We start from the raw sequence: 22,940 nt of genomic DNA on the forward strand, positions 1-22,940 counted from the left end.
GCCAGCCCAGATTTCCAAAAAGAAGAAAGAAAAAGAGCAGCAAAAAGCCCCAAGGAGAGCTCGCTGTCTTTACCCAGCTTTAGCTTTCCAAGAGAGAAGAGACAGAGAGACAGAGAGACAGAGAGAAAGATACACACACGCACACACACACAGACATTGAGAGAGACATTGAGAGAGACATTGAGAGAGACATTGAGAGAGACATTGAGAGAGACATTGAGAGAGACATTGAGAGAGACATTGAGAGAGAGAGAGATACAGAAAGGGGAGACTGGCTGACGGGTGAGCATTTTTCTTTCTCCGAACCTGACCCCCAGGATGGGCATGCAAAGTTTGGCAGGGCCAGCCCCCTTTTCGCGCTACCCTGAGCTTCTTAAAGCCACAGATGGGCAAGGCACGGCCAGCACCAACAAGGGCTGGAAGAATCTCCTGCAAGAGTGAGGCGGTGGAGAAGCAGCCCTGGCCGCTTCTCCATCCCCTGCCATTGTCCTTACCTTCTCAGGCCAGGCAAGGAGTGACTGGGATGGGAGGGAAAGTGGCGGGGCCACCCACTGATGGGACAGGGAGCCACAACGGAGAGCCCAAAGAGCCACATTTGCTTAAAGACAGATGAAAAGAAGGAATTAAGCAGTTCTGCTTTTTCCCTGCTACCTGTCATCTTCTGCCATTGGTGAAGCTATCATTTCCTTTACTTTTTTCTTGTCCATTATATATTGAAATAAACTTTTTTTGGTTATTTTTGGTATTTGTTGTAAATCTTAGTTCATTCTATTTTTCAATAAAAGTTTTTATTTTTTCATTTTCATAAAAAATAATAACATGTATACTGTTACATAACCAACATTATATTATATTGTTAAATGTTTACATCAATTCATCTTACCATCAACCCCAAAAACGATTATTGGCTCTTCTGCTCTCCATACACCATATTTATATCCTAACCATCACTTTCTTCCCCCTATCTCCTCCCCCTCCCTACCTCCTTTCTTCCCTCTGTCGTCCTTCTCTTCTCTACTTCCCCTTCTTCTCTCCTTCTCTCCCCTTTCTACTCCTTCTTTCTTTCTTTCCTCCTCTCCCCCCCCCGCCCTCTCTCCTATCCCTCTCTCCTTCCTTTACCTCTCTCCTCTACTCTGCACACTTCATCTCATTTACTTGGTGTATTTCAGACTCTGAGCGAGCTCCATTTTATGTTGATGGTAAGGCAACATCATCCAGGTTTTGTACCTCCAATCCTTGTTATTCTAAAGAAAACATTGGGGCGATTGGAGTACTTCCTTCTAAAGTTTATAAAATAAACACTAGACTGGTTTGCTTAACTGGATTTTTTAAACTGAAATCTTAAAAAGTTCACATGATATGGCAATTTGTGGTAAACATTAAAAATAGGGGTCATTTCCTATGAATAGAAGCCCAAGAGGAGGTGGAAACTAGGCCTATTCCTGTTGCAATAATGTTATCACAATATTTAATATTATGCTTGACTATAAACCATATATTAATATGTTTGAGTATAAACCATATATCTTTGAAAAGATATAAAAAAGTATACTACTCTTACTTCCTATTTTAAAAATGAACACCATGAAAATTATGATTAGGAAGGAAATACTTGACCACATTAACAAAAATTGCACAGGAACAAAACATTGACAAATACTGAGAGTCTGGTAGACACTTAGCAGTAATGCCGACGAGCATTTTTTTAGATATGTCAAACTCAGCGTTTGGTAAGATCCGATGATATGCTGTAGTTGAAATTTTAATTAATATAGAAAAAGATCCCGTAATAGCCCTTATCAGTATAGCATTACCTTCAGAAATTAGAATGCTTGAGAATTAGGATGAATAATGTTTTTTGCTTTGAGTTATTATTAGTATACTACTCTTACTTCCTATTTTAAAAATGAACACCATGAAAATTATGATTAGGAAGGAAATACTTGACCACATTAACAAAAAGGTTAATGTTATTCTAGATTGCACAGGAACAAAACATTGACAAATACTGAGAGTCTGGTAGACACTTAGCAGTAATGCCGACGAGCAATTTTTAGATATGTCAAACTCAACGATTGGAAAGATCTGATGATATGCTTTAGTTGAAATTTTAATTAATATAGAAAAAGATCCCGTAATAGCCCTTATCAGTATAGCATTACCTTCAGAAATTAGAATGCTTGAGAATTAGGATGAATAATGTTTTTTGCTTTGAGTTATTATTAAAAATAATAAAGGCAGGGTAGAAATAAATAAATAAATATTACTGAGGAATATTGAACAGACCATGGAGAGCTCAGAGTCATTGAAAGTGGCCCCTCTATGAATTTGACGGGGAGGAAAACTAATAATTTCCTAAAAGCATATAAACTGTTGGCAATCCTTTTTATTGTAAAGATTTTAAAATACATTAAATAAAAATAAAGCATTTGTATATTTCATATCTTTAAATTATCATTTTATATCATTACTTCTGCAGCCAAGCTTTTTGAAGATGAGAAAACTCAAATCCTTAAGCTTCAAAGACGTAAGGAATTGGAAGAACGGCAGAAGTTGTACAAGTGAGTTTTCATAAAATCAGCATCTATTTCAGGGATTGAATACAATTCATAGTCTTGTGTGAGGGTCCAGGAATTTCCTCCACCATTAAATAAAAACCATAAAACCTTACAAGAATCATCTGGTCCTGTGAAATTCCAACTTCTCTCCAAATGTCCTATTTTGTTATAATTTTCAATAGTATATTGAAGAAAGAAATCTCATTAAATATAATTTCAGATTTTTTTACAGTAAGTATACTTTGAAACATACCATATTTTTCAGAGTATAAGACGCACCAAGATTTTGAAGAAGCAAATTTAAAAAAAAGTTTTTGCACTGTGCAGACCTCCTAAAAATGGCCCATTTTTCACAAATACAGGACCATTTTTTGTGAAAATGGGCCCATTTTTCAAATAAAGGTCATGCATAGTCTTTAGAAGGCTTATAGACTGCTCCTGGGGGCTGGGGGGGGGGCAAAATTGAGCAAAAAACGGGCCGTTTTTTGCTCATTTCTACCCTCCCCAGCCCCCAGGAGCACTCTGAAAGCCTCCTAAAGTCTATGCACCACCATTTTGGTGAAGGGGGCGGGGTTTCAGGAGGCCAAAAAATGCTGTATTCAGTGTAAAAGATGCACCCAGATTTTCAGCCTCTTTTTTGAGGGAAAAAGGTACATGTTATACTCCGAAAAATACAGTATGTTTACTTTGTTGGGTGGGATTAATTTTACTATTTAGCTTTGAATAATCTATTTTGTATACATTTAAAATGCGTTAAATTTTTTAGAACACATTATTGATCCTATGGATCACATTGGAATTTTGAATAAGAATCAAATGTATAGCCATAGTCAGTGTCTTTGAAGTAATAATTCATTCCAATTTTTATAACCCATTTATATCAGTGGTGGGATTCAGCCAGTTCTCACCAGTTTGTCAGAACCGGTAGCTAATTTTTTGTTGAGTTTGGCAAACCAGTTATGATGAATCTGTGTTTTCTGGAACATGTCTGGTTTTCATTCAACTTCCAATGCAGGAGAGATGGGGAAGTTAAAAATTGGGGTTGGAGGAGAAGCAAAAGATAGCCTTGGGGAGGGGATGATTGAGGAGTAAACCTAAGCAGCTGATTCAGAGGACCTAGACTCTAATTGGGGCGAAAGAAAAGGAGAGCCTTTTCCCACTGGGAAAATAGAGGGAGCCAGACAGGTGGTGGGTAGGCAGAAGAGCAGGATTAAAAGGTGGACCGAAGCCGAAACAGATTTCGGATGGAAATTATGTGGAGAAGGCACCGAGACACACACACGGAAACAGCGAGGAGAGAGCAATAGGATGAGACAGGATGGAGTATTAGAGCAGAAGCTTCTGGAGAAGCAGAGGCAGCTCCCGAGCAAATGTCCCGGAGGCGGACATGTGAAATTTAAGACTACCTCCCATGACTCTCTTGGCCCCGCTCCCTCAGCCTCAAATTCTGCAAGGCTCAATATGCTCAGAAGTACAAAACTCTTTTTGAGAGGAACTCAATAGGTGTTGCAATGGAAGTGGATGGAGTTAGAATGTTATGCTTGAGGTGCATAGGGAAAATCGCTTGGTTATTGCAACTTGATCTTAGAGGAGAAATGCATCAGACAAAAGTTTCTGGAAGGTGATTTGTTAGAAACCTGAGCTGCGGATGTATGTATGATAGATATGCTGCTGCATTAAAGTTCCGGTAGATGCTGGCCTTCCCTCCAGTGGGCCTGGGCAGCTGCTGGAGAGAGAATGGCCTGTTTCAGTGCCTGGCGCCCAGATGCCCTCACTTCCCCCAAACATCTTTTTGGCTAACCTGATTTCAGCTCCATCACATTTCTCCATTGCATTTTTTTACCATTGTGTGCAGGGAAACAAAAATTTGTTGGACTAATAAAAAGGTCAATGAATTCCAACTTCTTGCAAAAAAAAAGTCACAAAGTTGGAATTGACTGAACTTTTTTTTTTAGTCGCACAAACTTTTGTTTCCCTGCACATGATTGTGAGGGAAAGGGGCAAAGGAATGTGACGGAGCTGAAGAAGGTAGGCAAATAAATGCTTGGGGGAAGCAAGGGCATCTGGATAGTGGTGGGTGTGGAAAGTGGCGCGATGCTGCAATGGAAAAATGGAAAACGAAGCAGCCGGCGTGGGAAAAAGGAGGCCGCTTTCCCTCTTTCTTCTACCTGCTCTCCTTTTCTCGTGCTGGCCGCTCCATTTCCTGTTTCCTGCGGCGTGCACATGAGCAAATTGGCAATAGTGCCTGCCAGAACCCACCCCTGGAGAAGAGAAGTGGAGAGAGCACTCAGCCCTGGGGGGCTCCTGTGCTAATTGTACAGGTATCTGATGTGATTTTGCCTAGCTTGTGATCCACTTGCAAGTGTGTTTAGGTACCACTAACTGATTTAGTTTAGTTAGAAGAACAGGTAAACACATGCCCAATAGACAAAGGAACATATACCACATTTTCTTGTTTCTTCTCTGGTTGCTTGTATAGCACATAATCATATGCTGGTAATACAGTTTTTATCTCAATCACCATTTTTTCTGGTTAGTCCATTTGTTAGGCTTTGTGGACTCCCAAAGAAAATAATCCACCTGTGACAAATTATAATTATTAGGTTCTATGGTGATTTTTGTTTCCTCAAATAAAAACTTTCCAGGGACTGGCACTCCAACAAAATACGTAGACATAATATCGAGACTGTTGTCTCTCACTTTACGCAAAAAGATGAACTGTTGAGAGCCACTTTCATTAAGTCCAGAAAAATATTCACCTCTTTTTTATTTTGTTCACCCACTTGTCTAGTGTACCTGGTTGGTGCTTTAAGATATTCAATAGTACATCAACCCTTCCATATAAAGGGAAATTTTGCCACTGTTATGTTCCCACGCAAAAGCATAAACTTTGAAGGGGCCTTTATTTCCATATATGGTAAAAGTAGCCCTTTTTCCATAATCTTAAATTTCTTATAGGATGGTGCATAATTTCCATAAAGTTCAGTGCATTGATTATATAAGTATTCCATTCTATTCGATAAGTCTTTATGTTGTGTGACTATTTTGTTTGTGCGATTACACCTTGGGTAATCCAAAGGTATACCATCATTGAAGGATGACCTAATACAAATTCCAGCTTCAGTTGTAGTTTCTCTCATGCACTCTATTATATTTGTCATAACTGGTTTGTTTACTATTTGTAATCCATCCTCTGTTACCTTTGTTATCCATCTATCTTTTCCACTCCTTCTTCTATCATTGGTTTTTCCTCATCATTAGTGAATTCAGGTTTCACATCACATTCCAAAGTAGGGATCAAAATCCCTATTCTTACTCAAAATTTCCCACAACTAGTTTTGAAGTTTCCTTTTTATGTGCCTCAATATGTATTATAGCCAGCCATTCTGGGCTTTCGGCTGTCTTTAATACAGCTTTTATGAGGTCCACTTACTGTAATTCCTTCCCTTTACTTGTTATCAACCCTTGTTCCATCCATATGTTTCCAAGTTTGTAAAATCCCATAAGCATACTTTGAATCAATATAAATATTACCCATTTCATTTGTTAACAACTTTAAAGTTTGTAATAAGGCAAAAACTTCACATGTTTGTGCTGATCATTCAGATGACAACTGTCCTGTCTCCAAAATTTCAGCAGTGTCTCCATTAACTACTGAATACCCATTCATTCTCTTCCCATTCTCTAGTCGGGAAGACCCATCAATAAATAAATTTATACTGCCCTCTGTAGGACTGTTTTCCAAATCCTCCCATACTTTTGTTTGTAAATCAATAGCTTTCACACAATAATGTTCCACATTTTCCCATTCCCTTTTCTCCCCTGACAGGAATTCAGTTGGATTTAAATTCCTATCAGTCAAGAGAACTAGATTCTCTTGAGATAACAAAATTACCTCATATTTCAAAATTCTAGAATTTGTGAGCCACCTTTGAGCTTTCTGCATCAGGATTGTTCAAACCCGATGAGGACTGCTCACCATCAATGCCCCACCAAAAATTAATTTTCAACTTTCCTCAACCAGTAGTGTAGTAGCAGCTACAGCTTATACACATAAGGACCAGCCCACACCACAGGATCCATCAATTTTGACAAAAACACTACTGGTTTCTTTTTTCCAGCCCATGTTTGAGCCAGTACTCCCTTGGCAATACCTTCCTCCATTGCTACGAACAAGTGGAAGGGTTTCTTTAAATCAGGCAATCTCAACACAAGGGCTTGTATCCTAGCTTTCTTTAACTCTTCAAACTTATCTTTATCACCTTCCTTCTAAATAACTTCCCATTGCTCTTTTTCCAACAACTTACAATATAGGAATTTGACTTTGTCTGTATATCAATCTATCCACAATCTACAGTACCCTACCAATCCTAACAACTTTCTAACCTCTCTGTTTGTCTTTGATAAGGGTTGTGTTACTATCCCTTCTATTCTTTCTGGATTTATTTTCTTACTTCCTTGACTAATCAAATGTCCTAAGTACTTTACTTCAGGTTCCACATACTGCAATTTCTTCCTTGAAACTCTCAAGCCTTGACGACCTAAGAAATTCAACAACTCATTTCTACCTTCCTCTACTTCTTCTTTCTTTTTTCCTGATAGCAATAAATCATCCACATACTGAAACAACTGTATACCCCTGGTTGGGCTAAATTTTTCCAACATCGATTCCAACATTTACCCAAACAAATTCGGATTCTCTAAAAACCCCTGTGGTAAAACGCACAATCTATGCCCGTAATGGCCAACCTATGAAATGTGTGCCACAGGTGGCATGCGGAACCATTTGTCAGGGCATGTGAGGCGTTGCCCTGTCACTGACCAGCACACATGCGCTGTTCGGAAACGTACTTCTGATTTGCTCATAGAGCCGGTTTTAGCCCTCCGGAGTCTTCAGGGAAGCCTCCTGAACGCTCTGGAGGATGAAAAATGGCCCTAGGGACAAACCGGAAGTCACTTCTGGTTTGCTCGTAGGGTCACTTTTTTGCCCTCTGGAGCCTTCAGGGAAGCATCCTGAACGCTCCGGAGGGCTAAAGCTGACCCAAACTTCCAGTTTGCCTGTAGGACTGATTTTTCGCGCTCCGGAGGCTTAAGGGAAGCTCCTGAAGTCTCCAGAGGGCCTCCGGGGGGGGGGCAGGGGAAGCTGTTTTCGCCCCCCCCTGCTCCTATAAAGCCTCTGGAGCCTGGGGAGGGTGAAAAAAGCATGCCAAAAATGGGGTGCTGGGGTCATGCGCATAGCATTATGAGTGTGGCATGGCTGCGCACTACCCTCCTGCTCTCCCCCCTGCATAAGGAACACATAGCAAACACAATGAAAAGAGATGGCATATATTTAGAAAGCAATAGAGATGGAAATATTGTATATAGAAGCATATATTTTAAAAATGAGAAAGTATGAAGCAAAGAATAAAATAAAGGTATAAAATAATAGAATGGAAAATGGAAAACCTGAAATCAGAAAATAGAAATAACAATAACAGAAAGCTGTAAAAGTGTAATTGTGATTTTAATGTTTGGAAAATGTCAAATAAAAAAATATTAAAGGCAAACAAGGTTCTCCATCACTGATCTATACTGTTGATTACAGTATGTATCTGGATCAGTCCATTCAAAAGCAAAAAGATCTCTTGATTCTTCTGCTAAAGGGCAGGTCCAAAATGCCGAGGTGGCGCAGTGGTTAGGGTGCAGTACTGCAGGCCATTTCAGCTGACTGTTATCTGCAGTTCAGCGGTTCAAATCTCACCGGCTCAAGGTTGACTCAGCCTTCCATCCTTCCGAGGTGGGTAAAATGAGGACCCGGATTGTTAGGGGGCAATATGCTGACTCTGTAAACTGCTTAGAGAGGGCTGAAAGCCCTATGAAGCGGTATATAAGTCTAACTGCTATTGCTATTGCTATCTTTCAAATCTATCACACTAAAATATTTGTGACTATGTGGTATATGACTTAAACACATATAAGGAATCGGAACAACAGAACGGCGTCCGACAATGATACTATTCACCTTGCGTAGATCATGAACTAGATGAACTGTCCCATCAGGTTTTCTTACAAGTAATATTGGCATATTATATTGAGACATTGCAGGTTCTATTAACCTACCTTGTAACAGTGTCTCTCTTACTTTCTTCAATTCTCTCCTAACCTCCATTGATATATTTTATTGCTTCTGTTTTATTGGTTCACTCCTTCCTTCAAGTTTACCGTTAAAGGAGGAATGTACAACACACCCCTATTACTTCTGCCTCCCAAACTAGAGGGTGTCAGTGTTCAAAAAACACCCCCAATCAAATAAAACTCCAAGGCTTGTGTTTCCTCAAAGTTCTACTTTATTAGAGTTGTCATGTTGGCACATCTGGGAAAACTTGAATCCGAAAGTTTCCAGGTTTTCCCACCCAGTTGAAAGTTCAAGATCCTGCCCCAACACTCACAAGTTTATCACATGGTCCAATCTTTCACTGCCACGAAGACAGATTCTTCCCATCCACATCCGGCCAGGCGCAGAGACAAAAGCGACCTTGACAGAGGGTCTATTTGTTTCTCTTGTTCCTCAGTTAACATGTTAATAGAATTAGTGTTTTTTGCAAATTTAATCTCTCATCCCAGTAGGGATAGGGCATCTCTTCCCAGTAAATTGATCCCTGTTTCTGGTAGTAATTTTACATCTAAATTTATATTACATGTTCCTCATTTTAAACACACATTTTTCACTACTGGTACATCAAATAGTTCTCCTTTTACTTCTTTTATTCCTTTTATTCTCATTATTTCCCCATCCTGTTCAATTCCTTTTGGCATTTTACATATTGATGTCCTAGTTGTCCCAGTATCTATTAAAAACATATATTCCTCTCCTTCCTAATCTTCCTCATCTCCCATGAGGGTGCATAGACGTCGTTCTCTTTTCTGAGTTTTTCCCTTATCTGCCCTTCCTTACCACATGCAAAACATTTCTTACTGCCTACATCTGGCTTCCTCTACTGAAGAAATCCTCTTGCCTTTCTAGGGTGTTTCCTCATTTGTGGCTCATTTGTGGCAGGCTGTTTCCCAATGCCTCTGCCAAATCCTTCCTTCTTGTCTGTCAGCTTGTTAGCTGCCTCAATGACAGACACCATCGTCTGGCTTTTCTGTCTGCTTTTTGCTTCATCTCTATTTACATAAACTTTCTGAGCCTCTTTTAGCAGAGTTGTAATGTCAGTGTTAGCCCAGTCTTCAATTTTCTGTATTTTTTCTGTATATCCGGCCAAGCCTTTGTTGCAAATTATATTTTCATCAGAGGATCATAAGCTGGTGTTTCAGGAGAAAGACCAGAATATTTATTCAGACAGTCTTTAATCCTATTTAAAAACATAGATGGTGTTTCATCTTTCAGCTGACTTACCTTGAAAGCTTTAAATTATTTCCTTGAGGTATGGCAGTTCTCACTCCCTGGAGTACAATTCATTTTAAATCTTTCATTTGTCCCCTTTCTGCAGGATCATTATTATCCCAACCTGGATCTACCAATGGAAACTTAGTATCGGATGCTATTGGGTTAACTGCCCCCACTTGGGTTTTATCCCAATAAGCCATAGCAGCTTTTCTTATTTGTGCTCTTTCTTCTGGGGAAAACAAATATCCCAAAATGTGTTGTAACTCAGCATACATATAAATATTAGGTCCCAAAAAACAGACCCAAGTATTCAGACAATGCTATGGGATCTGCCTGCAGAGATGGCATATGTGTCTTATAATTTCTTAAATCTGTTGATTAAGGGGCACATTTACAAAAGTAGTTATAGGCACCCCTGTACCAGTTAATGCCATTTGGCATTTCCCTTAAAGGAATCATTTTGGTATCTTTCTTTACTCGTGATCTTGTAACCCTGGCAGAAGGATTTGGATAATTCCTGAGATTTATTTGTAAATCATGCAGTTCTTTCTGCTGATATTGCCTTGTTGCTGAACTTTCTTCCTCACTTCCACATTCATCTGCAGCCCCAGCCCCTACTCCTGCTCCATCTTGATTATAAGGAGGAGAGCATGGGCAAGTGGCATAAGATAATGGGTCCCAACCTTTTTTTTCTTCCTTCTTTCTATATAATATTTTAGCAGTTTCTGGGGGGAATGGATCAAACCACTGAACATGTAACCATGGTTCAACATACAACAGCTGAGTTTTTAATTTCTTTTCCTCAAGCACTCTTTTTAAAGCATTTATCCAATAAGGGTCTGATTCCCCAAATTTACTCCATCTATAATTTGGCTTTATTAAAATAAACTTTGGCCAAATCCTTGTGCAGAATTCAATCATTGTTACTTTATCTAACTGCTTTGTATACTGACTTAGCCAGTCCTCTTTCCATTGAGTTAACAATTCCGCTAAGGAAGGGGGGAGGAATAGAGGATATTTCACTATTATTCTTAGGATCCTTAAAAAAACTTTCCAATCTGGGCCCCCATTTTTACACCCAAGCCTTTTACTTATTTTTATTTTACTTCTTCCCTCATTGAACTCCTTTTCCCTTAAAAAATCCACTCAACACCGTCTAACCTCTGAAAACACAGAGGAAGACCCACCATAGCACATCCAAAGAGATCTCTAATCTCTTCCATGCCTTTCAACACACATCACCATCAGTCAATCAAGGAGTTAGACCACCTAGTGAGACTTCCCTTAAGTACCCTGTCTTATTACTCATCTGGGTTGGTGCACTGATGTTGCCTGGTCTGTCTCTCAGCTTGGGCTTTCCTGCTGCTTGTTCAGGCCTCTGTCAGTTCAGTTTGATGAAGAGCAATCCCCCTGGAAAATACCCTTCCCAGATGCCAAAAACCTAGAGTAGGTACCCCCGGCTTTTCAGGTAAAATCCTTTTCTAGCGGACAAATGTCTTCAGTCCCTATTTGGGTGCTAGTTTTGAGATGTAAAACCACCTTAGGTGAAAAATCAGGAGATCATGAAAAAAAACAAACAATTTATTATAAAGCTTTTGCAAAAGGGTTCTCTCCTAGGAGGGAGAAAAGTATAGGTTTGAATACATTTTCAGCAAAGAAGAAAAACATAACGCCCCTCGTTTTCATTGACTATCTTATGTTAGATATGTTTTTGGCTATTTCACAGCAATTTTGCGAACAAGAAATTCCCCTGGAAATCCCTTTGCCACATTTCTTCATAACAATATTATCAATCCTAACATGACAGCTTCTTTCCTGCCATTGTTAACCTGACCTGACCTGGAATGTACTAATCAGTTTATAATTGTGTTTCCCCCAAAAAAGTTTCTTACACAACTCTTTATCTTAATGTCTCACAGATGGTTAGGTTATACAGAGTTTAAATATGGAGTTACCGTGGCTCTTTTCTTTACAGGAATAATCCTACTTCTCTCGGGGAATTTAACAACTGATTTTCCCAGGGTCAGGTTGCCATCATGAGAGGCTTGTTCCACATGTGCAGCGGAGCTGGACAGGGATGGGCCAAGCCTCCCATGAACCCTGGGCGAACTGGTTATTAAATTATTTGAATCCCACCACTGATATAGCTGCTTATCGGTGAGAATTCTGAGCAATGAACCAGTTAAAAGTTACAACATAAAGTAATACATAACCCATTCAAAGAACAAAGTTGACGTCACTGTAATACTGTTTTATCAGCATGTCCCACACATACATAGCCTCCATTAACATCTGCCCCCAGTGCTTAGGAAAGGTCCTTCTGGGATCAAAGACATCTGAATCTTGAGGGAGGAGTATGGGTGAAGAGGAGGCTGTTCCATTAGGTAGGTTCCATGACAGAAAAAGTATACTTCCTAAGATCCACGAAGTGAAACTACTTCATCAAGGAGATCTGTAACATGCCCATTCTGCTTGATCAGTGAAATGGGCAGAAACCACTGGGAATAACAGATGCCACAAGTAACCTGTCCCATACTATTTAATGTTTTACAGATGACAACTAGCATCTTGAATTGCACCCAGAAACTTACTGGGAGTCCATACTGCTTTTTCTGTAGCTACTAAACAGAAGCAAGGAGAGAATAGGATCCTGTGGCAACTTGTAAACCAAAGGATAGTGGCCCTTTTTTTCCTTTATCATCATTTACTTGAACAAACTCAGAGGAAGGAAAACAATCACTAAAGAACCATGCCACTCATTCCCAATTCCCTCAACTAGGCCAGAAAGATATCTGATTGATGGTATCATCAATCAGGATAGATATACTCTGCCAGTGCTGAATTTGGTAGAGGTAATCTATAAGTATGGCAATTGCCATTTTAGTATTATAGGATTATATTATAATCTGGATTAAAACCAACTGGTATTTATATATTTATTTATTTAGTGTATGGCATAAAGCACACCCCTCCGGTCCACAGAAAAGCCTTTCTCCATGAAACCAGTCCCTAGTGTCCAAAATGTTGGGGGCCGCTGAGATAGAGCACCTAAATAACAGTAATAAGCCACCCAGAGTCATTGGATACGAGATGGGTGGCAAATAAATTTTCTAAATAAATAAATAATAAAATTAATCGTTACACATCTTGCCGTTAGTTGAATTCCTAAATATTTAACTTTCTTAAATATCTGTAAACTTATTTTCCTCGTTAGTTCTTTTTTCTGTGTATCTGTAACATTTTGAACTATTACTTTAGTTTTTTCTTTATTTATTTTCAGTCCTGCAATTTCATCATCTTCTATTTTCCTAATTAATTTTGAACTATTACTTTAGTTTTTTCTTTATTTATTTTCAGTCCTGCAACTTCATCATCTTCTATTTTCCTAATTAATTTAGGTCCATTTTCTTGTGGGTCTTCAAAAATAAAGACCAAATCATCTGCGAATGCCTGTAATTTATATTGTTCCTTTTTTATTTCCATACCTTTAGTTTCTATATTTTGTCTAATATTTCTATTTAACACTTCTAATGTCAATATAAATAGTACCAGAGATAGCGGACATCCTTGTCTTATGCCTTATTTAATATTAAAATTCTCTGTTGTATCTCCATTTACCATCACTTTTGCCATTTGTTTATGGTATATTGCCTTTATCATGTTAATAAATCTCTCACCAAAGCCCATACATTTTAATTGAAAATGCTTTCTGCGCATTTAAAAAGATCAACACAATTTGTTTTCCAGGGTGTGCTTCAGGGATGGGTTTCAATTTTCTTTTAATACCTATTCTGGGTGTGACCTATTTTGTGGACATAGCTTGGCGGTCATGTGACCAGGTGGGCATGGCCAACTTGTAAAATGTGGTGAAACTCACTTAACAATGCTTTTGCTTAGCGACCAAAATTTTGGGCTCAATTGTGGTCATGTTCTTTCTTTCTTTCTTTCTTTCTTTCTTTCTTTCTTTCTTTCTTTCTTTCTTTCTTTCTTTCTTTCTTTCTTTTTTTCCTTCCTTCCTTCCTTCCTTCCTTCCCTCCTTCCCTCCCTCCCTCCCTCCTTTCTTTCTTTTGTCTCTCTCCCACTTTCTCCTTTCTCTTTCTCTCTCTTTTTCTTTTTATCTTTGTCTCTCTCTTTTTTCTCTCTCCCTTCCTTTCTCTTTCTCTCTCTCTCTCCCCCCTCTCTCACACATCCCTTCCAGTTATATTCGTAGATATATTCTATGAACTAAAACCGACGCCCAACAAATCCTATGATCACGGCCATCCGTGTCCTACAAACCAACTCATAGATCCCCCAATTCAGCCTCTCCCCGCTCTGGGGGTTAACTGAATATGGTTTGTCATCCTGTTATCTCCTGACCGTGGTTCCCGCCTTTTTAGCAGAGCGACAGAGAGGGCTAATTTCAAATGGCTTTTTTTCCTTTTGCCAAAGCTTGATTTTTCTGCTGCTCGGCGGGTGACCTGCTGGGTGCCTGAAGGTGTTGGGCATGCCACGGAAGGCACACGTGGCATACACACACAGACACATACGACACTTGCTGCAGTGCAAGATGTGTGTGTAAGGGGGGGCTGGATCAGCTGGGAGGCTGGCAAAGAAACCTCGGTTTCCCCTGCTGCTGCGGCTCTCAGAGAAAGGAACCAGGGATGCTGGCTGGCGCTTGCTTCCCTTACTGCTCACCACCACTTTCCTCTTCACCACTTTCCCGTCCAGCCGCCCAGCTAAGTAGGGCAGGTGGGGCCCAGGGTGCAGCCAGCTGGCAGGGGGGAAGCGGGTAATGCTCCGTCCCACAGGGGCAGCGGTGGTTAGTGGTAAGGGAAGTGAGCACCGGCCAGCATCCCTGCCTCCTCCCTCCGAGAGCCGCAGCAGCTCGGAGGAAGGAGGCAGGGATGCTGGCTGGTGCTCACCCCCTTGCCACTTTCCCGTCCAGCCACCCAGCTAAGCAGGGCAGGCGGGACTGCAGGAGGCGGGCTGCAGGGGCAGCGATGATGAACAGTAAGAGAAGTGAGCACCAGCCAGCATCCCTGCCTCCTTCCCCAACGAGCGCGGTGGGAGAGAAATTGGAGAGGAAGGGAGGAGAAGGCCATCCCTAGCAGAAGCTTGGCTTTCTCCTCCCCCTCTCTCCCTGATTTTTCTCCATGGCAAGCAAAGCGGCTCTCAAAGAGAACGAAGTGCGGGCGCTTCTTCCAACAGCCCAGGCCTACGCTCCTCTTTCTTCCTCAGCTGTTTCTTTCTTTCACCGGTCCGGGGGCATGGCTACCAGATTTTCACTACCTCTTCTGGCGTACCATACCATACCAGGAGGAACCACCTCTGGTGTGCTTCATAATATTCCAACGTATTTAAAATCATTCTCATGTTGTTTTTAATTGGTCTCTTAGGTAAAAAGCCATTTTGGTCTGGATGTATAAATTCATTAAAAATATATTTAATCTTTCTGCTATTATTGAATATAATAGCATATATTTTGTAATCAGCATTCAGTAGAGATAAGGGCCTATAATTTTTTATCTGCATTAAATCTGAGTCTTCTTTCAGAATCAAGGTAATATTTGCTTCCATCCACGAATTTGATACCTTCGTATCAATCAATACTTCATTTTAAATTTCCAACATTGATAGGCCTAGAGTATATTGTAAATATTTATAAAATTCTGCTGGTAATCCATTTGGTACTGGTGTTTTATTGCTCTTTTATCTCTTAATCGCTTCTGACAATTCCATCATTGATATTCGTTTATTTAATATAGTTTTCACAGCTTCTGGTATTTTAGGTAATTCTGCTTTTTTCCAAATATTGTTTAATTTTCTCTTCTGAAACTTTCTCTTGTTTATACAGATTTTCAGAATAGTCTTGAATTATTTTTTTACCTTCATTTTGATAATGTAAAGTTCCTTTCTCATCTACCAACCTATGTATCCATTTCTTCTCTTTGTCTGTTTTCAATTTATATGCTAGCCATCTTCCTGGGTTATTCACATTTTCAAAGAAATTCTGTTTAGCATTTTTAATTTTTTGTGCCAATTACTCTTTATCTAGTACAGTGATGGCTAACCTTTTTGCCATCATGTGCCAAAAGCAGGAGCGCAGTGGGTGTGCCCACATCCATAATTCTATGCACGCAGCTCACCACACACATGCATGTTTGACCCCCTATGCTCCCCCCACTTTTGGCACACGATGGACCTATTTTTCGCCTTCCCCAGGCTCCAGAAGCTTTCCAGTCTCCCCTTCTCTTGTCATCTCTTGCTCTTTGAAGTATCTCTGTTCTTAATGCCTTCTTAGTAAATCTAAAATGTACCTCTCTAGGAAATTTATTTCTTGACGTATATCTTATATATACTTCATCCATCCCAACAAGCATCTCCTGTTTGTCCACCTCCAAGGCATCCACCAACAATTCTGGCATTATCTCTGCAAGATTCTCCCCCCTTTCTTCCTTGATATTCTTGAACTTCAAGAAGTAATCAGTTTTATCCATCTCCAACATGATTACTGTTCTCTTAGAATTTTTGTCTGCCAGTGTAAGTCTATCATCCATCTCTTCCACTTTCTTCTCTGATTTCTCATCAGTTGTTCATTTTTAGTTATTGTTTGTTGAATATTCTTCATTTTATCACCCATCTTTTCCATTCTTTCCTTCATGTCTTCAAAATGTTTTTATGTGGATTCTTGAAATGTTTGGAGTATTAATTTCAATTCAGTTTGCATCGTACTCATGTTCAGTTTCTCCTGCTGCAACATGCTATCCAAAGATCTTTGACTTGCTGGGCTAGATGCTGCTGCTGGTGGTGCTGATGAGGATGCAGATGTGTTTTCTCTCCCTAATTTGCTTAGTACTAGTTATTTTGAATAGTCTTAAGATCCTCCAAAAATTTGTAATATTTCCTCAACCCCCACCAACTTCCAATTAAAGAATATTTTCACAAATCAATCCACCACCAGTCTCCAAATAATTCAGATTTGTTATTATTGTAATCCAAAAGAAAGGAAAAAAGGAAAGGAAAGGAAAGGAAAGAGGAATATAGATTAGATAGATAGATAGATAGATAGATAGATAGATAGATGATAGATAGATAGATAGATTATATATGTGTGTGTGTGTGTGTGTGTGTGTGTGTGTGTGTTAGTGTCACAACCCCTGGTAAGCCCCAATTATGGGAGGAAGCTAACTGCTTCCAACATCTGTCAATCGGCTCGTCACAAGAGTCCATAACGACAGAAACCCAATATTTTTGCTGTTGCCTTTGTTATATTTGTGTTTTTATTTGTGCTGATAAAGTCTCCCTTTATTTATTTATCAGCACAAATAAACACACACACACACACACATATATACATACATACGCATACATACACATACATATACATACATACTTGTTTATCTTCAGGTTCTTCAAACCCTAATCCTTTTTTACTTGATAAATTTAATAAATTTTATGAATTTGTAATCCACTTACATCCACAAAACCCCAAAGTTCAACAACTCAGGCTCATAAATCTCCAAGATTTATCTGTTGTTCTAGAACCATGTTCCGATTTTCAGTTTGACCATTGGTGCACGGATGGTGCTGGAGCTCAGTCCTTGGTTGGTGCCCAGTAAGTTTAAGAATGCCCCTCAAAATTTTGAGGTGAATTGGACCCCTCTGTCAGAGATGATTCTATGTGGGGCTCCATGAAGGCGATAAATGTGTATCAGGAATACCTTGTCTAGACTTTTGGCAGTTGGGATCGTTTAGCACGGTGTAAAATGTGTCTGTTTTGAAAACAAGTCTGTTACAACCCAAATGATAGTATTCCCTGCGCTTTCTGGTAGTTCAACAATAAAATCCATAGCAATCTCCTTCCAGGGTGCTGAAGGCTCGGCTACCTTCTGTAACAGTCATGGCATTTTGCCTTGGCGTCTTTTAGCTGCCGCACAAATTGGACAGCTGGTTACATAGCTCTCTATGTCCTTTTTTAGTGATGGCCACCAAAATTGCCTTTTAATTAGATGTAAATTTTTTACAAAACCAAAGTGTTCTGCTAGTTTGGAATCATGACACCTTTCCATTAAGTACAGTCTTTGGTTAGCTGGAACATACAACTTCCCTCCCACCCAAGCTAGGTTATCTTTCATCAGGCAGCTGTCTTTGTGGTTCAAAAACCATTCATCAGTGGTTAAAGCTTATTTAAAAGTTTGGGTGGTGTCATTGTCCTCCAGAGTATCTCGTTTTCCCTGGGATCTGGTGGTTTCTAGCGGCTAGTTGATTGTCTTGTGTCATGGGTTTGATTACATTTGGCTTCATACTATTGTATTGCAGTTTCCTGGATAGTGCATCTGCCAGGACCCCCCCCCCCCCAGGAGGTATCTGAGCGCAAATTCAAACCTTTTAAAGTACTGAACCCATCGTACTTGTTTTGGAGAGAGTTTCCTTGGGGTCTTTAGGGCTTCTAAATTTTTATGATCCGTCCAAACTTCAAAAGGGATCTTACTCCCCTCTAGGAAATGTCTCCAGGTTAAAAGAGCTCATCGAACTGCATAAGCCTCTTTCTCCCAAATGGCTCACCTTTGCTCGGATTCATTCAATTTTTTGGATATGTAAGCACATGGTTGTAATTGGTCTTTCTCATTTTTCTCAAGCAGGACCGCTCCTATCGCCACATCACTAGCATCTGCTTGTATGATTAATGGTTTCTCTGTGTCCAGGTGCTTTAGGATCGGTTCTGCTGAAAACAGCCTTTTAAGTTTTTCAAATGCCACTTGGCATTCCATTGTCCAGTTCAAAGGCTGCTTCAGTTTCGGGTTACCCTCCCCCTTCGTTTTTAAGAGCTTAGTGGTGGAGAGAGCAATTTGGGTGAAAGCGGGGATAAACTGCCGGTAAAAGTTGGTGAATCCCAGGAAGCTTTGCAACTGTTTGAGTGTTTTGGGTGGTTCCCAGTGAAGTATCGATTGCACTTTTGAAGGATCCATTTCTATGCCCTGGTGTGAAATGCGATATCCTAAGTAATCAATTTTTTCTTGGTGGAATTCGCATTTGGAGAATTTAGCATAAAGTTTTGCAGAGAGAAGTTTGTTCAAAACAACCCAGACTAGTTTTACATGTTCTGCCTTGGTCTCAGAATATAATAAAATGTCATCAGTATAGACTATGCAGCCCTTATATAAATGTTCCTGCAACACTTCGTTTATTAATTGCATAAATACTGCAGGGGCCCCTTGTAGCCCAAATGGTAGCACTTTGAATTGATAGCATCCAAGTGGGGTGTTAAATGCCGTTTTCCCTTCATCTCCCTCCTTAATTCTGATAAGGTAGTAAGCCTCCCTTAAATCCAGCTTTGAAAAAAAATCTTTCTTTAGTAGGCGTGGTAGCATATCCTTCATGAGTGGGAGGGGATATATATTTTTCATACTGATCAAATTCAATTTTCGAAAATTGACACATAGGCATTTAGGCCCATCTTTTTTCTCTCTAAACAACACTGGGGCTGTAACCTTTGGCTGGGCTGATTCAATGAAACCCCTTGCTAGGTTTTTTTCTCAATGAGTGCCCTCAGTTCTTCCAGTTCCCTTGGAGACATGCTATACATCTTGGGTTTAGGGAGTTTGGCTCCGGGTAAAATTTCTATCGCAGTCAGTGGAGCGGTGAGGAGGAAGCTCATCAGATGCTTTTTCGCTAAAAACCTCAGCCAAATCCTTATATTCTTTGGGTATGCCCTGGGTTGGCATACTGTAAACAGGCATTGCTGTTTCTAGGTGCTCTGCCACCTCAGTTTCTTTGTCTGGATTCTCAGCAAAAGTCAGGTGCATCTGCACTGTAATGGTGCCTTGCTTCCAATTAATTTTGGGGTTCCATTTTTTCAGCCATGCAAAACCCAGAACTAGTGGCCATTCCATGCCAGGCGCCACTATAAATGTACCGTATATACTCGAGTATAGGCCGACCCGAATATAAGCCGAGGCACCTAATTTTACCACAAAAAACTGGAAAAGTTATTGACTCGAGTATAAGCCTAGGGTGGGAAATGCAGCAGCTACCGGTAAATTTCAAAAATAAAAATAGATACCAATAATGTTTTTGAATATTTATTTCAAAGAAAAACAGTAAACTAGCGGTGTATTCAATGAAATACTTCACTCACCTCATGATGCTGATGTCCCGCTGTGATGATGATGTCCCGTGCAGCCGCGGGAGCGATGTCCCGCCTCCTATGACACACGGCACAGTGATTCCTATCATTGGATCACTGTACCAGAGGAGGTGGAACATCGCTATGTGGCTGCTTGCCATAACAAGGAGGAGGTGGGACATCGTTGCAGAGCGGCAGGAGGGGGAGGAAGGGGAATCGTAAGACAGCCCTGCATTACATTAGAACGTGAGGAGGGGGGATGGTGCGGTGCGCGCTGCGCGGCAAACTGACACAGAGGGAGGGGAAACTCACAGGGGCACTGGGCCATTCACGAGTGTCACCCAGCGGCATGGCCCCGCCCCTTTTTCTCCTCCATTTCGGGCAAATTTTTCACTGATTCGAGTATAAGCCGAGGCGGCTTTTTTCAGCCCAAAAAGTGGGCTGAAAAACTAGGCTTATACTCGAGTATATACAGTAAGCATTTCCTCATGGCTTCCGATGCCTATCTGTAGAGGCTCAGTGGCAAATGAAGCTGGCTCCCCCCCCTGCTATTGACCCATCTATTGGCAAAAAGCTATGGGGCTTTCTTAATTCCCCACCCTTACTTAAATTAGGGGGAGGGGAAATAAGAAAATATATTAAAATTTAAATATGCAAGCGGAAAAATGACATAAATGGAACTAATACTAGAAATAAAATGTAAACAGAGAAAATTATTTGTATGAAGATAAAGTTGGGATTGCTGAAACACCACCCCGAGAACCCATCAGAGAAAGTAAATAAGTAAGGGCAACAATGGAAAGGAAGGGGGATGAGGAGGGAACAGAAGAAAGGGTAAAGCAGAGAAAGTAAGGGTGGGGAATTAAGAGTAGGAGAGACGGTAAGAAAGAGGAAAAGGGAGGAGGAGAGGGGAAAGAGAGGGGAAGAAGAAAGTAGGAAGTGGAGGAGGAAGGAAGAAGGTAGAGAAGAGAGGTTGAGAAGATGGATGTAGTAAGGTTGTTGCAAAATAAGATGGAGGCACGGTGTAGCAAGAATGTGACCCAAACTGTATTATATATATATGTATAAAAATGAGTATAGAGACTATGATGAATAGACAAATGTTAAATAGCAATTAGTAGAATGTATATCTATGAATGAATTGGAAAGGAAAAATAAAAAACTAAAAAAACTAAAAAAAAGAAATGCTATAGGGTCTCCTGCTTAGGTGTGGGGCTTGGGCTAGATGACCTACAAGGTCCCTTCCAATTCTGTTAATCTGTTAAATCTGCTATCAATAGACACATAGATGCTAACAACTTCTATAGACTATGCAAAAGAGACAATCAACCAGCCCCAAAGAGAACAAAAAGACTCCAGCACCTCTCCATCAGTAGTCAGCACCCAGATCAGGGGTGAAATTCAGCAGGTTCTGACAGGTTCTGGAGAACCGATTGTGGAAATTTGGAGTAGTTTGGAGAACCAGCAAATACCACTTCTGGCTGGCCCCAGAGTGGGGTGAGAATGGAGATTTTGCAGTATCCTTTCCCTGCCATGCCCACCAAGCCACACCCACAGAACCAGTAGTAAAAAAAAAATGAATTTCACCACTGACCCAGATCATCTTAGATTAATTCCAAGGTTAACTTCAGACCAACAATCAAGTAAACAATACCCCAATCAAGAAACTGCCAAAGAACCATTAGTAAGCCAAAGAATCTCCAAGACCACCTCCACCCACATAGACAGGCAAGTCACAGAATATAAAATGACAGCAAACTGCTCTCCTTACTTGCACTGATGATGTTACTTAGTTAGGATAATGAAACATCTGCAAATAAATAAATAAATAAAGCTCAGAGCACCAAGGACCCCTCGCTTCTGTAGTTGTTGCATTACAAAATACATTCCAACACATTCCAAGAAATCCAATAGTCATTCTTCTATAGTTATCCATCTCAGTTCCAGTCATTTCCAAATTTTTCCTCCCCAGTTCTTTCAGTTGGGTTTTAAAACAATTTAAAAAGTACTGATAACCATTTATCTTTGCTTGATCTGAAATGTATTAATATTTTTAGATACTTTATTATTTTAGTCCTGAAAATCACTCAAAGGTTTCTATTCAATAATTCTTATTTTTAACTAGATGGACAGAATGGCAGCCAGGTTTTCCTTTGAGCATAGATGCCAAGTCTCATAAGGAATTGCCTCGCAACATCCAATTTGACAGTGAAAAGGGAGTCGACTTTATCTTGAATTACACCAAAGCGTGAGTATAATAATGACCCTCATATTAGGTTGAGACCATAGTTTGGTACTGAATCATGGAATCATAAGGCTGGAAGGGACCTCAGAGATCCTCTAGTCCAACCCCCTGCCCAAGGCAGGGTTCTTATACCATCCTGGACAAACGATTCTTCTATCTTTTCTTGAAAACGTCCAGCTATGGAACACCCACAACTTGGGGAGACAAGCTGTTCCACTGATTAATTGTTCTCACTGTCAGGAAACTCCTCCTTATTTTCAGGTTGGATCTCTTTCTGACAAGATTTCACCCATAGCTTCTTATTGTGCCCTCAGATGCTATGGACAGTAATAATCCCTTTCCTGTAATAGACCTTCAGGTATTGGGAAACTGCTATCAGGTCTCCCCTAAGCCCTCTCTTTACTTTCTGTTGTTTCAGTTTCTGAGAGAGGCATCCACCACTGTAGAATCAGTTCCTTACAAAGCCAGCCTCATGACAAACTCCTCTGATTTTGCAACAGGTTCTATTCTCAGATCCTGTAAAGTTTTTTTTTTCCTTAAAGGAGCCTCCATTGTTTAAGTGTTTGTGTGTTTGTGCAGTTTTGGACCCCCGCTTAAAAAATGGAAGCGCCTTAAAAAATGTCAGGGAATTGCACAACCAGTGTCCAAATAGAGTCA

At 40.2% G+C, this 22,940-nt stretch overlaps 1 protein-coding gene across 1 annotated transcript in view; it reads left to right on the top strand.

Annotated features, from left to right (window-relative positions):
- The window catches only part of ALOX5 (arachidonate 5-lipoxygenase), a 125,767-nt gene that overhangs the window by 11,279 nt on the left and 91,548 nt on the right, over positions 1–22,940 (top strand). Inside the window, exons 3-4 of the mRNA XM_032227026.1 lie at positions 2,480–2,561; positions 22,164–22,286. Of these exons, the coding sequence (XP_032082917.1) occupies positions 2,480–2,561; positions 22,164–22,286 (205 nt within the window). The remainder of the gene's footprint in view (positions 1–2,479; positions 2,562–22,163; positions 22,287–22,940) is intronic.

This window comes from Thamnophis elegans, chromosome 11, assembly GCF_009769535.1.
Source record: "Thamnophis elegans isolate rThaEle1 chromosome 11, rThaEle1.pri, whole genome shotgun sequence".
Classification (NCBI taxonomy): domain Eukaryota; kingdom Metazoa; phylum Chordata; class Lepidosauria; order Squamata; family Colubridae; genus Thamnophis; species Thamnophis elegans.